The following is a 15,972-nucleotide window of genomic DNA, read 5'->3' on the forward strand; positions in this document are numbered from 1 at the left end:
CGGGCAGGTGTGCGGGCCGGTGCGCGCACACACGCGCCCGTAGCTACGGCCGGCCAAGGGACGCGCGCCTCCGCGGCCGCACACACGCATCTGCCCGGCCCGGCGAGTCGGAGCTCCGGTGGGCAGCCCGCACCCACCCTTCCCGCCCTTGCCGGTGCCGCAGCCCCCCGCCCCCTCCCTCCTCGGCGCTCCCGCCGCCAGCGCGCCCCCGCCCGCCCCGGGCCCCGCCCGCGGAGCGCTCGACGGGCCCGCATTGGTGGCGGCGCGGGCAGGGCGGAGCCCGCGGTGTATATGAAGGGGCGCTGCGCGGGGAGCGCGGCTGTTTCGTGCCCCGTGCGCTGCTCCGCGCTTCGCCCGCCGCTCCTGAGGGCCCTCCCTCCCCCCCCGGCCGCCTTCGCCGCTCTGCCCCGTCGGGCCGGCGCCGCCGGGGCGGGCGCACCCACCCGCACCTTCCGGGGCCGATCCGCCCGCCGAGGGCTGTAGATCTCTGCACGCCCCTCGCCCACCCCTCCGCTCGCCATGGCCCGCGGGAAGGCCAAGGACGGTGATGGCAACTGGAAGAAATTCATCTGGAACTCGGAGAAGAAGGAGCTGCTGGGCCGCACCGGGGGCAGCTGGTGTGAGTGCGGGGCCGGGGGGCGGCGATGCGGCGGGCGCTGCAGCACGGCCCCGGCGCTCCGCCTCCGCCGGCTGCGGCGGGGCTGCGGCCGGGGCGGGGGGTCTGGCCACAGGGCGTCCCTGCGGGGCGAGGGAAGCAGGGACGGGGTCCCCCTGCTCTCTCCCCTCGGTGTCCGCTGGGGCGGGAGCCGGCGAGCGCTGCTCCCCAAGCGCGGCTCCAGGTGGGTCGGGGGTGAGGCGGGGTAGAGCCGACCTTGTCGAGGGCGCCTTGTCCTTGGGTCTCCTTCCTTTCACCGGTGGCTGGCCCGGCCCGGGAGCATCGCCGTCAGGGAACCCTGACCTCCTAGTTCTCATCTGCCTTAGACCTTACAGAGGCTTTTTCTTTTTTCTGTTTTTCTCTGGATAAATGAAACTAAGCGAGTTTTACTCCGATGAGAAAGAGCAATTGACTTTTAATATCTCCACAAGAAGGAAATGGCTCTATATGCACTCCTCATAAATGCTTGTGATGTATTCATTGTATTTAGCTTAAAGAGGTTTTTAATTTCTTCACACAAATAACAGTCTTCCAGTTGCTGCCAACCAAAGCTGGTGTTGCCACCCTTGCGATGTTGAATTCAGCTCCTATTGTAATGGATCGGACGGAGGTGCCACGTTCAGAGCCGGCAGCTCTGGCAGGCGGACTAGAGCAGGCTTCTGCCGTATCTTTACGTGAGCAGAATGGGGTTATGGGTGCGCATGGAGAGGTATTTTCTGCTCCTGAGGCACCAGGCAACTGCGCAGTGCTTCAAACGCGGAGGCTGAACCAGGTCCTTCTCCCAGAGTGCCCGTACCTATCTGCCTAGGACTGATTTCCATTTGCTGAGTCGATCTGCAGGCTGATGATCAGATTCTTCTGTTATAAGCCTACCTGTTGCAAAAAGCTTTTTCCTTCAACCCTGTGGTGCTCGATTTCTAGACCCACTGCGTATTTTCTGAGACCTTGGAGTGGCTTTGACCTTTAAGGTGTCTTTGGTGTTTAGAGCATCCTGACTGGGAACCTGATTAAATAAGCTACCTCCCAGCGTTTGCCTTTTGATATTACAAAACTCAAAGGCATTACGCTGCAGACAACAGCATTAGTGTTTGGTTTGTTATAACAGCACCTCCTATGACTGTGCTCTGGAAAAAATTTCCACGCGTCCCTGACGTCACGGCCATTTGCTTTACACTGCCTGGATACCAAAGAGTGCTTTAACTCCTGGAGCACCATGTTAGTGCACCCAGCTTTGCCCTCCAGCCCTGGCTACCTCCGGTGCACACGAGGAAGACAAGAGGATGGAGTGCCTTTCTGACAGTGTCCCTCAGCCTCTGTTTTCTCTGGGTGGCCCTCCTGTTTGCCTGTCTTTCATAGACTTAGAACAACCAGAACTGCCAGCTTTCATTGTGAGGCTTCTCTAATAATGTAGAGGGGTTTTTTTGATGGATCTGGGGCGTGAGGAGGGATATTCCCACCCACTACTTACTGCCCTTCTCTAGTAGCTCATCACTTCAAGTCCTCGAAATAACCTACATCTGTTTTGTTTGCAATTATGCGAGAACAGTCTGAAACCAAGCAGGCTCGCTCTCAAGTTGTCTTTGGCCTCTGCCTGTCCCTGCAGCCTGATGAGCAATACAGCTGCTTGGCATAGGCTGGCCTACCCTTGTAGGGGTGTGTAGTACAACATGCTAGCCTGCAGTTAATCTGTTCAGATCATCCTTGTAAACTGGTAACTGACACCCAGAGCTGGGCTGCATCTCCAGACTCTTCTCCGATCTTCCCAGTCCCCCCACAAGGTGAATCTAGACAATCCTTTTAGACTGAAACTACAGTCTTTCGTTGTTACGTAATTCACTCTCTAATTGGTACGAGCAGTGCCAGAGTGTCTTTGTATGGTAAATATGCAGTATTTTAACACCTTAAGAGTACTTTCCTACATTTGAGATGGAGTACTGAAGAGAATTGGGCCTGAACTTTTTTCACATTGTCTTTTTTTGGAGGTGATGGCCTGAATTACTAGAAGAGATCAGGCTTCACAATGGCTTGTAAATGTGAATGAAACATTTACTGTTACTGCTCCTGGAAATAGCTTTGAGCCCTAGGGCTGTGTGGAACGAGTATCCTACAAGCACACTCATGCTCGCTGTGCTGGGTCAGCCAAGGGATCCTTGAAGGTGTGGGGGAACGCAGTTTAGTCTTTATATTTTATAAGCTCAAACCTTGATTCATGGATTTCTAAGTTTTCAGGGGCTCGTGTTTCCCCACCACCAAACAACTGGAGTGCCTTACATTTCCTGTCTGCATCAGGGCATAATCTCTCTGTTACATAGATGTCTTTGTACCATCTGAATTTCGTGTGCTGGGCTCCTCCTTGCAAGTGGCAAAGGTTGGAAGTACTGTCCTGAAACATGACTGCCATGAGGGCTTGATTTGATTCCTCTTTGTTTGTTTTCTCTTGCAGTTAAGATCCTCCTCTTCTATGTCATCTTCTATGGTTGCCTGGCAGGTATATTCATCGGGACCATCCAAGTGATGTTGCTCACTGTCAGCGAATTTGAGCCCAAATACCAGGATCGAGTGGCACCTCCAGGTAACTAAACAGGAGGCTGTGTTTGACTTTGTGCAAGCTGTTCTGGGAAGGTGGGGTTGGTTACTCACCTCAAGAAGGAGGATGAAATAAGCGTGTCGCTGCTCCAACACATATTTGTAGGGGGTGGGTATGTTCTCAGCCTTCTGTGTTAACAGTATTGGGCTTGAAGAAAATCCTGCTAGAATTAAAGGTTGCATCACCGGAAAAATGTCTCCTCTCTGAGAGGAACTTGAATCTGCTTTGGTTTCCACTTCCCCTAAGCTGAAGTGATGGGGTGAGGCTAAAAGGCTTTACTTTTGGGAACAGGCTGTATGAAGAAGCTGGGTTCAGTTTTTCTTCCTTCAGAACCACTCTGTTCACATGGGTAAGTGAAGGGATAAAGATAAAATGCTGGCTCTATCAGGGAAACAGTGTGCACATGAAGCAAGAGGACAGTGCCAATTCTGGGAGCGCACACGGAATTGCTTTATCCAACACCAAAGTACCCCGTGCTCTAGAGACACTGTGGCACTCTCCAGTGGGAATTGCACTGACTGGTGTGGGAGGTGAAGGGAGGGTGAGTCTGGTAGCTGCTGACTTGGCCTCACGGAGAGTAGAAATCTCTGCTCAGAATGCCTGGGCAGTGCCTGTGGCTAGCTGGCCTTGGGCAGGGCAGGAGGAGTGAGTGGCCCTTGCCGCAGGTTCATGCTGCACCTGCCCGGGCTGCGCTGCGCTATCCAATGCCTGCCGCAGCCGCGGCTGGAGCGCAGGGGGAGCTGCGCAACTGCTGCTTTCCCACATGGCAAATGACCTTGAGGCTGCCTGGCACTGGGCATCCTAACGATCCGTCTCCAGTTGCTCTGTGAAACAGTTCAGAAGCTTTTAATAACGGTGATATTTAAGTGACAATTGTGAGGCTGATGGTTTGTAGCTACACAAGTTGGCCCTGGTGCTGCGCTGTGTCTTGCTGCCCCACTGCCTGTAATGCTGTGAATCCCTGCCCTAAACACAGGGAGTGTCACTGTCACCAAATGGTGTTACAGCTCAGCTAAGTCATCTTTTCCAGGTAATTACTTTTCTACTGGCATGCTTTAAACACAGAACAGATGCTGGAACTGCTGGGTTAGTGTGTTACACTTCTTCATGTACCACCACTGTGGCTGGGGCATATGCTGTCTTAAGCACTGAAAGCAGCTCTTTTAATCTCTGCAGTGGACCCTGACATTTGCAGGAAAGACTGTCACTGATACTGCCCAGAGCCATTGGCTGCATCTGAAAAGCCAACATGGCTAATGCTGGGGTAGGGGTTACTCAGTAATGTGGGTTTTTTTCCCCTTCATGAAATAATTAGCAAAGGCACCCATGGATCTGAGGTCTCACCCAGACAGCCCTGCTGTTCAGCCAGATGTCACATAACTACCTGTTCTAGGTGAACTGTTTGCTTTCTGTGAAACAGCAGTTTACTGTTCCAATTTCAAAGCAACTCTGGTAAAATTTCTGTGAAAGATTTCAGCCTGCAGAGGATTTTTATTAGTATCTTAATTGTATACTGCACCAGTTTTTCTGGAGCTTCTTTTTTTAACAAAGGAAAGAATTTGAATTTCAAGACATTCTTGTGTGTGTACTGCAGAAATCAAAATGGAGGAACAATGAAAAGATTGTCAGGAATCTTTTGTAATAAGCTTTCAGGATGGGTATTGAAATCAAGGGGAACAAAATTCACCTCAAATGTGTGACAGTGGGGAGCCAATAAACAAGGGTTTTGAACCAAGCTGCAATGGCATATGTATAAAACTTCAAAGAAATAATTAGTAAATAGAATAGGATCCTTTGCAGAGCATCACTTGGCAGCACTTCCTACAGATGTGGAGAAGCTGGTGTAGGGCATGGCAGAGGCTGGTACTCAGTACCCAGTACATTCCTTGTCCTGTAGCACCGCAGCCATGAAACTGCAAGTCCAAAATTGCCCTTTAATGCAGGCTTTCAGACACTGATAGGTAGTGAGTGGCTGCACTGCTGTTCAGGGGTCAGCAATCCCTGTATTCTCTGGCTGTGCAGGATTCTTCCCAGTGCTGCAAGCACAGTTACTGTTCTGTTAAGGAACACACGTGTGGTGAGCACCAAACTTGAACTTTCTGTGATCTGAGATGCCTGCAGATGATGAACTATATGAAGTAGGATGTTGTGCAATTCTAATTCCTGATTCTTGTGGGAAAATTTGTGAGCCAAGTAAGTATCCTGGCGGCTTGATAAAGCCCTGGATTTTCTAGGGAGCCAGAAAAGCTGGTTTTATTCTTGTTACAGTGCTCTGTCCTTCTTGGGCAAGTCACTGTTGTGTCAACCCAGAATGTTTTGAGAAAGGGAAAACTAACTTGCCTTCAGGATTTGCAAGAGAAAATGCTGTAGGGGCTGCTATAATATCATTCTTGTTCTGAAATACAACAGATTTCGTAACAGCAGCAGAACCTACAGGGTGTTGTATTGAGTTATTGACATGGGTATAACATTGAAAGCCATAAAGTGCTATTTTTGTAGCCAAGTGTCATTAATATGGTAATTGGTTTCTGCATTGAACACAACAGGAATGTTATCCAGGGCTTCAGGGCAAGCTGAGTGTTGTACCTTTCCATTACTCTGTTTTTTTCTGTCTTTTGTCTTGTGGTGGGGGAAGGGACAGTGCAGTTCACCTGCCTGTCCAGCCCTGCCATTGCGACAGCCCCAGCTCCCAGTTCCACGTGTGCTGCAGGCTCGGGCTCTGCTTTGAACACAAAGGACGTATCCTGCTACTAGTGAAGGATGAGGATATTGCCTCTTAAGAAGCATCCCTAAAAAATAATGCTTCATTCTCCCCCTCTCCACCCCAATACAAATTGGGCTGTGTATCCTGCCATCTTGTGGTGTGCATCCCGTAGAACAGCATTCCCTCACGGCCTGGTGGAGGAAACGGAGCTCACTACAGCCCTTTGTCAGTGATGGCTGGAAGGAAGAATCCCTGCTCCAGCTAGGGGATTTCAGGTGTCCCTTCTTCAGGCACTGCTGGGCAGTGAGTGCATCATGGAAAGTGCATCATGGAATCATAGAACGCACATCTTTGCTGTGTGTTCCCCACTGGGCTTATTTAGCTTGGACAGCAGCAGCAAGGTGGCAGGGAGGCTTCAAAGGAGTGTGTGCTGCCTCCTGTGAAGTTGCACTTCTTTGCTTCTCTCATCTCAGCAGCACCTGTGCTTGGGAAAAATCTCAGTCTCCAGGATGCTGCAGCCAAGTAGGCTTTGCTGCGTTTGCGGAAGACTCATACCTACTGTTTGCACTTTGGGGATGAGGTTGACTGGAAGCTTGGAAGGACATTGTTTGATAATGGTGGCTTTTAAAATCTATCCTTACACAGTGAGCTGGGGGAGGGTGTAGTGTCATTTGTGTCATCTCAGGAGTGTTCATACTCATTTGGAACAAAGATTACATGGTACTTGGAGATGAGCATGGTGTGATGGAGCAAGGAGTGGTTACTACGGCCTTATACAACTGTTCTTAATAACAAGACTGACTTCTCACTTTTAGTTTCTTCCTCTTTACCCTCAGGATACTTCTCCTGAAGTCTTGCTATTGCAGCTTAGAATGATAAAATCTATGTGGAAAACTGTTTTTAAATGAACTTGGATAAACAGGATTTTAATCTGCAATGGCATTTTGAAAATGGAACTGAAAAAAACCTGAAATGACTTTACGTGGGGTTTTTTTGGTGTTTGATGTCCTTGTATCATCACAGCTAACAAGAGGTGGTGTCTATTACCAACTCACGGCATTGCTCATCATTTATATGGACAATGTCAGCCAAGTGAAGATGAGAGTCTTATTTCCTAACAAGGCACTCTAAAGTGCCAGTTGCAGCAATTTTCTAATTTTTCAGTATTTTAGCAATGATAACTTCATTCTTTCAAGTGGAAAGAACAGCATAACCATGTGACACCATGTGCATCTCAGTTGTAATAGCTTGAGATGCAGAGCTGTGTCATACAGATTATAGTCTGAGGATGGGGAGAGGGTTGTTAGATTCCTGGCTCTGAAAGCTCCTGTGGGTTTGTTTCTGTTCCCTCATAGGACTTGCTCATGAATGGCTTCCTCATGTGCATGCAGCCCCTAAAAGCTTCAGTCATTCCAGCCATATACTTTCTTGGCTATCTGGCAATATGTGCCAGGTAGTACTGCAAAGGCTCACCTTTTAAATGTTTTTTCTTGTCCTGCTTGCTTAAGTTCCCAAGTGGGGGTGAAAGAATGTTCCAGAAAGGTTAGTAACCTCTGCAGAGGTTACCTTCTGCTGTTGTACAACACACTTGGTTTTCCACACAAGATTGCTTAAGGTTTCAGTGATAGTGCTGCTCTGCTAACAGCACTGCAGCTTTTACTTTGGCTATGGAATGTACAGAAGGAAATGATCTGGGATTAGGGCTTTGCTTCCAGTCAGTTGCAGGCCATGTGAGAATGGAGGTTGTGGTAGAAGCCAGTAACACAGTGTTTTAATTAGGATAAAGTTATTTTTCATGACAAGTCTTTTATATTCATAAAGATTTTCTTTCTTGCTTTTTAAGTGGGAAGATTGATCTCCACTTTGCTCCTATCCTAAACAAAGCAACCACTCGTGTGCTAAAGCCTGGTCTAGTCTGGTTCATCCATCCACCTGGAAACATTCCCAATTAGACAGAAAACAGCCCAGCTTGGGCCACAGGTGACCTGGCAGGAACAGTGGTTCCTTTGTGCTGGCCACTGGAACAGCTGCTTGGATGTACTGCCTGGGCTTCATGGCAGTTCTGTGGAGATGTGCGAGACAGGGATGCTTTGGGATGGGAGTGTGTTCTCCAGCCAAGTTACTTGTCTGATGGGCAGAGGCTTGGCTTTGGACTGTACCTATCAGTGGCTGGGCTCTCTTCAAGAGAGAACAGGGATCTTCTGCTGGATGGCTTTTACAAACCACAGGGTTTATTGCTGACCTTCATGTCACCTTTGCCAGGCCTGTGTGGGTGCCCTATATGTTACCTTGGCCAAGACAAGAAACAGAGATGGGGAGGTCCTGAGCAAAACTGACAACTTCACTTGACTGACTGGAGCTTAACAAGCCTGGCCATGTTTTCTTGTTTTTTTTTTTTTCTTTTTTTGTATTTATGCACTTGAATATGTATGTCACCTGTAACTTGAACTCTGGAAAAGGCAGACCCAGGAGAGGACCCAAGGTCTGGTTTGCCTCTGCTGCAATTCCAGACAGTCACTTCAGGTGACTGAGTCTGTTCTTCCCAGCTGAGTGGTAACATGAGAAAGGCTTGATAGGATGGGATTGATTGAAGTCCCTTACTAAAATGGAAACTGGCATATTTTTTCTATATATAACTGTTTGTGAAGCAAGAAAATGAGTAATTGCTCGAAAACGGGTTGAAAGCCACTGACTTTGGAGAGTGGGATGTCATTGTGCTAGAGAAATAGAGAATTGCTTTTAAACTTGTAAACTCAACCCGGTCCATTTGTAGCAGAGGGATTTTTGAGCAGTTAAAAGCTGCTTCAGGAATTAAACTTGAAACACCGGAGCTCCTTGCGGGACTTCTTGCAATCTTTGGCGACCAGGAGCTGTGTTTAGGGGAACAAAGCTAATCTTTGTCCTAGGTTACAAATTCCAAGTTAGTGGGTAGGGGCTGGGGGGAGTGGTGAGTGAGTTAGTTGGTCTGCGGAGGGACTGAGCAGAGGCACTCAAGTGGCTTTGGAAAAACTGCTGGAGTCACAAGCTCTTGTGGGCTGGGGCCAGCCAGTTAAGCTGCCTGAGTTTTGCACCAGCAGAGCTCCTTGGCAACAGGCCTGTTCTGAAAGCTGTCAAAGCAAATGTTGCTCCCTTGCTCCTTTTCTTGATCTTGCTAAAATGAAGAGGACAAACTGAACTGAAGTCAGGACCTCAGTAATTACAGTGGCTGCCACAAAAGCAGCATGAACTCAGTTCCCATTACTTAAATTAAAGCGTTAGCCATGCATCAATACTTTCAATTAAAATGTGACCTAAACATTGCATAGGAGCAACTATTTCCAAGTTCTACAATGAAGAGCAAAGGAGATGATGCTTTTCATTGTCTGTAGGCATTTCTTGTTTGTAGTCTCTTCTCCATGCATCATTATTATAGTCTAAATCTGAGCTGGTTAGCACAGCCCAGAATCTGGAGAGTCTTTTAAACAATTCTTCTGTGTGGTGGCATTTCCTACTCACCTCCTTGGTGACGAGCTGCTGCTAAGAGAGCTCAGAAGATGAGTTGTACAGTCAGAAATACCCAATTAGGCAGTGAAAAGAGAGGAGGCAGTGCTCAGGCAGCTGGATTAACTAAGGGAGAAAATGTCTCCTGCCCCACATCTCACAGGGGAGACACACAAAGACCACAAGGATTCCAGCTGGCAGAGCATGACCAGACTTTGGAAACCTCTCTTATCTTTTATTGCAGGAGCTCATGACTGGACAATTATGCTGTATCCTAAACAGAGAGTTTGCAGACACTGAAGGCGGCCTGTTAGGGATACTTATTTTTCTGTGTGGTTGGCCTTATGCCGCTTCCCTTCTGTCCTTGAGGAGGAGGCAGAAGTGCACAGTGAACCTGTGCTTGGCTGTTTTTCTTGAAGGAAGCCTTAACTTTGTAGCCTCACTTCTCTATTTTGTGATTTTTTTGTCTTTTTACCTGACACAAACACTGTGAAAAATATTTTGAGACTGTTGTTGGAAAGAGGAGAACCTCTCCTCCAGTAAGCTTTTGAGCTGTTTTGTCAAACTTCTTAATTCTGAAAAATAGAGATTATTATAATTAGGATCTTGGTGTCGCCTGGAGGCTGTGCAGCTCTGAGGTGTACTTAATGTTTTCTCCCTGATTTTGCTTTTCTTAGGACTGACTCAAATCCCCCAGGTTCAAAAGACAGAAATTACCTTTACCGCCTCTGAAGCCGGAAGTTATGAACCCTACGTGAGGAATCTTGATAATTTCTTAAGGGACTACAGTGCTGAGCAACAAACTGAAAACATCGTGTTTCAGGACTGTGGAGGTAAGTCTCGATTGTTTCCTACAGCTGAGGACTCTGAATGATGCCTCTGTCAGGTCCACCAGAAGCTGAGGTTGAGCAGTGGTGGTCTCGGTCTTCAGCTGTTCCAGCAGCACGTTGGTTAACTGGCTGCTCAATCATCTCCTTTGGGCAGGCCACGCTGGGCCATACTTAGCTTATTGTAGGGTTGGGAACCCCCACATTTCACTTGGAGAACACTTCAGCTGACTCTGAAGGTGGCGCTGACCTTATTCTCTCTGCAAGCCACAGGGGTTTTACTGACGACTTTGTTAAAGCCAGTGTTGGTCCTCTTCATGCCATGCAGTCAAACATCTGGGAGGTGTTTACCCTTAATAGGTTATTTGTAATCATGTGAATGAGACTCTCACCTCATAACACATCTGTATCAAATCTGAGGGGAACCTACTTAAAAAAGCTGCCCAGAAAAAAAAATTAGTCTCTGAGCTAGGTGACTCTGGAAGAAATCTTAGTTATAAAACAGAACTCCATAAAACTTGCTGGTCTGGGAGGAGCCCTGCATGGGGGGGTTGGCTGGGTGTGGGTCTGTGGAGTGCCTTAACTGCCCTAGTGAGGGAAATCCCACCTGCCCAGGGAAGTGTAAGTGACATGTACAAGATCCCACTGCATTATGGTGCCTTTTCCTTCCCCCCCTGTGACAGACACACCTACTGAATACAAAGACAGAGGACCATATAATGATGCCCAGGGCCAGAAGAAGGTCTGCAAATTCAGACGTGAATGGCTGGAAAACTGTTCTGGATTAAATGATCCCAGCTACGGCTACAAGGATGGCAAACCATGCATCCTTGTCAAGCTCAACAGAATTATTGGCTTCAAACCTCAGGTAAGTATCTTTCTTCCATTTCTAGCAGAAGCTACTGATTGGGAGGAAGGGTTGGCTGCAGATTTGCTGTGCCTGCTTTTTGGTCACTGGAAAGAGATCAGTATTAAACCCTTTCTGCAGAGGATAAATTGTGAGACAAATTTGAGTAATTTGCTTTAAAAATGCTTTTAATTGAAAGCAGTCAAAGTTGTGCACTGCAAGTTAGTAACAAATAGCAGTGAACCTCACAGTGCAACTTCCTGGTTATTTATCTGCTAACTTCTGAGCCTGCTATTAGGGTTGCTATAAAGGGGCATTTTCTTCAAATGATAAATTAAATTTTAATTTCCTCTATGCTTCCATGGGACCAACCTAGACCAACACTCTCTGCAGTAACATCAGAACATTTTGTTATGCCCTGATCCCCTCCATTCTTTTCCTCGGGCAGTGTAATCTTGTCTGCCTTGCCATAACTAGTTAATTAAATTACGAAATGCTAATATTAAATACCAGCGTGAAACACAGGCTCTAAAAAGAGTAAATACATTTGAAAGTCAGGCACAGCTGCAAGAAAGGTGAGGAGGTCTTTAGTTAATTTAATGTAGCTTTCCAGAGGCTTTAGGATATCCCTGCCAACTGGTTGCTCTGTCCCTCACCCAAAGGGAAGTTTGCAGTAATGCTGAAGGTTGTTAATCTGGGTATTCATGGCTTTTCCTTCTGTTTTTTTTTTTTTTTTCTTTTCCCAGTACTTTAAAATACTAAAAATTTCTTTTAAGAATTCACTGCTGTTAAATAAGGTGGGGTGCAAAACTTGACACTCTCTCTTTTGGATGGAGAACAGTGTAAATGGTGTTCTAGGCCACCTTCACTCCCATCGGTCAGGGCACTTGTGGATGGGAATTGGTGCCATCTAACGAGTCCCGAGGAATGTTTTCCTTCAAAGGGAGCTTGTCCTGTGCTAAAAGAAATGAACAAGCTTTTGGTTTTTCTGATGCATGGTGGAAACATTTTAGGAGAATGTACTGTGGTTTGACATGAAATATGCATGTTTGATGACTGGGAAAGAGAAGGGTTTCTCATGGTGTGTTCCTCTCTTTTTGTCCAGTGGAGCTCTGGAGACCTCCAGACTGCATTAAACAGCACGGTCTAGTCAGGAATGACTTTGCAGGTTTCATTTAGAAACAACGTGTCCAAGACAGTATTTATTTTTGTGGTTCCACACTCCAGCAGAGATCCTGTCGTTCTTTCATTGGAAAAGTGTTTGTAAAACAGATCTCAAACTGCAGTGTGGTCAAGCAATACTGCTACACCTCAAAAGACCAAAGACCAGCTGTGTTAGTGGTTGGACTACGAGAGCTGGCACTTGCCTTTCTCTGATACACCCAGAGTTTTTGTCCTTCCTTGTTGGTGGTGTTGAAGTTCAGCAGTGTCAGGGTGAGACTGCCACACTGTGTTGTTTTCTGTGCATTTCCAGTCCTGATTGCACACACCTGGCAGGCGGGTGCCAAATCCTGCACCAGTGCAATCCTGCCACTGCCAGAGCTCACATAAACAAGCCCCGCTAGCAACAGACACTGTGCCATGAAATGCTTTCCTCAGGGACACCATGGAACTAAACCCAGCCTGACCTGCTTGTATCCACAGCAGGTGCAGTTGTAATAACAGCCTGCAGTTCTGCTTGGGTGAAGATCCCCTGCTTCCAGTTGTGTTACACTACTTGTTTGTCCCAAGAACCACTGAGAGTGTTGCCTCTGAACTGTGCTTAGAAAGGATTTCAGTTAATGGTGTGTGTTTGGTACTGTTGATCTTTGTTGCTGCAAAGGTGTTCCTGTCTGCAGAAGAGTGCCCAGTGTGTAACATCCCCTTGTTCTGGGTTTCTTCTAGGCTCCAGTCAATGAAAGCCTCCCTCCTGAGGTTATGGCAAAATACAACCCAAATCTCATCCCTGTCCACTGTGTTGCCAAGGTAAGTTGGAAATGCTGCAGGGGATGACTAAGCCCTTGTCCAAGTGTAGTTGTCGCCTTGCTTGCCTTTCCATAGACAAATGGGGTGGTTCTTATTTGGGATAAGAGAAGTTTCTCAAAGCCCTGCTGATGGATGAGTTAGTGCTGCCTTCACAGTGTGGGCTAAAAGCAGGGCAGGATAGTTAAAGGTATCTTCAAAAGTAGCTGTGCAGGAGCCAAAAAAAAAACCCATGGAAGAGATTTCATACTTGGCATGTGCAAAGCAGTGAAACAGCAGAATTTTTGTAGGCAAAGCCCATACAATTGTACCGCAGGATGCTCTGGTGGTTTCTAACTGTGTAAGTGGCAGAGGCTTTAAATGAAGCGAAGCTCTGCTGTGTGCTGACATGTCCTGTGAACCACCGGGAGCTCTTGTGCATGGTGGGGACCAGCACTGACCGCACGGGAGGTCACAGTCTCGCTGAAATCAGACAGCCGAGGGCTGCCAAAGGCCAGTCTGGGTGGGTGTCATTGCTTGTGCCTCCTCTGCCCCCTGCAGCGAGAGGAAGACGCAGACAAAATTGGCGCAGTGGAGTACTATGGGATGGGCGGCTACCCCGGCTTCGGGCTGCAGTACTACCCCTACTACGGGAAGCTGCTGCAGCCGCGGTACCTGCAGCCCCTGGTGGCCGTGCAGTTCACCAACCTGACCTACGACATGGAGGTGCGCGTGGAGTGCAGGGCCTACGGGCAGAACATCGTCTACAGCGACAAGGACCGCTTCCAGGGACGCTTTGATATTAAATTCTACATAAAAAGCAGCTGATCGTAAGCACAACTCTCTTCCTCCCCCCTCCTCCTCCTCCTAGCCATTTAAAAAGGTTAAAAAAAATAGAACAAAAAAGAAAACCTACTAGTCTTGAACAAACTGTCATACGTATGGGACCTACACATAATCTATATGCTTTACACTAGCTTTCTGCATTTACTAGGTTAGAATGTAAACAAAGTGTAGCAATAGCGACAAAATATTTATTCTACTGTAAATGACAAAAGAAAACAAAATTGAGCCTTGGGACATGCCCATTTTTACTGTAAATTATGATTCCATAACTGACTTGTAGTAAGCAGTGTTTCTGGCCCCTAAATATTGCTGCCTTGTGTATTTTATTTAGTGTACAGTACTATAGGTGCATACTCTGGTCATTTTCAAGCCATGTATTGTATCTGTTTTCTACTTCTTGTGAGCAAAGACTTGCTGTCCAAGGTGTAAATACTCAATGGGACTAGAACTGGCATGAAAATTCTCATTATTTTGTTCCTTTCCAAAGAAAGGCCCACCTGTGAGATGATATTTAACAGCACTCCATAAGGCTTCTGGCTTTTCTGTGGTGTTAGGGTATTTTATTTGGAGGGTGGCAGGGAAACTAACTTAAGTGAAGTTAAAAAGAATAGGTGATTGTGTACTGTGCTTTGTAGCGAATGCTGTCTCTCTCTCCACTTCCTCCCTTATCCTCCAGGATGTTGTGTGAGAGACCGGGTCAGACTATCACTCTCCTCAGTGATAGGCATAATGCTTTGCTTTGTATATTTTCTTTTCCTTTTCTTTTTTCTTTTTTTTTTCTTTCCTGCTGAAGGCATCACACACTGTGGTGCTAATGTCTTTATCGAATGTTTTAGCCATTTTCATGGTGGAAGAATTTTATATTTATGCAGTTGTACAATTTTATTTTTTCTGCAAGAAAGTGTAATGTATGAAATAAACCAAAGTCACATGTTTGAAAATAAATCTTTATTTTAAACTTTATAAAAGCAATGCAGTACCCCATAGAATGGTGTTAAATGTTGTCTAAAGTGCAAAACTCTATGTTCTAACATGTAATAATAGCCAGGAGTACAGTGCTCTTGTTGATCTTGTATTTCAGTCAGGTTGAAACATTGGACAAATAAATGAATGAACACACAGTTCTGTGTGCGTGTCTGTTGCAGTGGGTGAGGATGGAGCCTGTTAGTTGTCCAGAATCTTGAAGAAGTACTGCACCTATTTCAAACAGAAAATGAATCTTTATCATTCCCAGACAGCCTCAGCACAAGGGAGTTGAAACATTTGAAACATGGAGCTGGTACACATTAGTGCTGGTGTCTGCTGGTTACTTGTTTTCCCCTCTCCCTGCCCCCGGCTGAGAGGCTGCTGTGGAACACCTGCCTGTGCCTATCAGAATCCCAAAAAGTCTCCTCCCCATTACTGCACATGCTTCATCTCTGGAGGCACAGGCTCTGTATTCCAGACACAACTGTCCATCCTCAGTGCAGGTTAAACCTTCCAGCAGCCAGAAGGCTTCAGCACCCTGAAGCCACAAGAGTTTCAGGGCAGCAGCCACTTGCTCTGTGTTACTGCTGGACCAGTGGCCAGGGCTGAGGACAGGCTGTGCCTGCTGGGGCTGCTCAGAGGTGACAAAAGGGGGCAGCTGGCTTCGTGCAGGAGCCAGGCTCACTTTGTGCTGCATGACACAGATTACCAGGGAGAATTCCTCCATGTAAAGTGACAAAACAGGACTATCCTAGAGCAAGTGCCTTGATAAAAACTTCCTAAGTGGAACACACAATCCTGGAGAAGCAAGATGCTGAACTCTTTGCCATCTGCTAGAAGGAAAAGCATGGTTATGGTATAGTGGGGTGGTGAGTGCACCCATCTACCCTGTTCCATGTTGTTCTCAAGGAGCAGGTGCCAGCAGAAATCACACCTTCAACTCTTTCTTTTGCTGCTGTATGTTTAGAGCAAGGATTTAAAAAGCTGTGATGAGAGCCCTAAAATACTCCCTAATGGAAACTTCACCTGCAAAAAGAACTGCAGGAAAGCTGAGCCATTTTGGCTCCCAGCAATTGACGGGTTCCTATTGCTACCATTTTTGGTGGGGATGTTGTTGCA

The 15,972-nt window shown here is 47.1% G+C and overlaps 2 protein-coding genes across 3 annotated transcripts in view; one reads left to right on the plus strand and one right to left on the minus strand.

Moving 5' to 3' along the window:
* Nucleotides 1–322: 322 nt before the first annotated feature.
* On the plus strand, nucleotides 323–15,008 carry ATP1B1 (ATPase Na+/K+ transporting subunit beta 1). Its single transcript, XM_030265412.4, has 6 exons — nucleotides 323–619; nucleotides 3,099–3,227; nucleotides 10,104–10,259; nucleotides 10,937–11,121; nucleotides 12,985–13,065; nucleotides 13,603–15,008. Exons 1-6 carry the CDS (start codon nucleotides 520–522, stop codon nucleotides 13,867–13,869), a joined length of 918 nt encoding a protein of 305 aa, XP_030121272.1. The 5' UTR covers nucleotides 323–519; the 3' UTR covers nucleotides 13,870–15,008.
* The window catches only part of NME7 (NME/NM23 family member 7), an 88,813-nt gene continuing 87,661 nt past the window's right edge, over nucleotides 14,821–15,972 (minus strand). For both annotated transcript variants that reach the window (XR_003958672.4, XM_002189838.7), the window contains one exon: nucleotides 14,821–15,084. Coding sequence is in view for 1 of the 2 variants with exons in the window: in XM_002189838.7 (XP_002189874.2) it covers nucleotides 15,052–15,084 (33 nt within the window). In the remaining variant the exon portion in view is untranslated. The remainder of the gene's footprint in view (nucleotides 15,085–15,972) is intronic.

This window comes from Taeniopygia guttata, chromosome 1 (assembly GCF_048771995.1).
Source record: "Taeniopygia guttata chromosome 1, bTaeGut7.mat, whole genome shotgun sequence".
Taxonomy (NCBI): Eukaryota; Metazoa; Chordata; class Aves; order Passeriformes; family Estrildidae; genus Taeniopygia; species Taeniopygia guttata.

Coding starts and splice junctions, on each gene's coding strand:
- ATP1B1 (XM_030265412.4), top strand. CDS start 520: ATGGCCCGCGGGAAGGCCAAGGACGGTGATGGCAACTGGAAGAAATTC. Junction 3,228..10,103: donor GGATCGAGTGGCACCTCCAG/GTAACTAAACAG, acceptor TGCTTTTCTTAG/GACTGACTCAAATCCCCCAG. Junction 13,066..13,602: donor CTGTCCACTGTGTTGCCAAG/GTAAGTTGGAAA, acceptor TGCCCCCTGCAG/CGAGAGGAAGACGCAGACAA.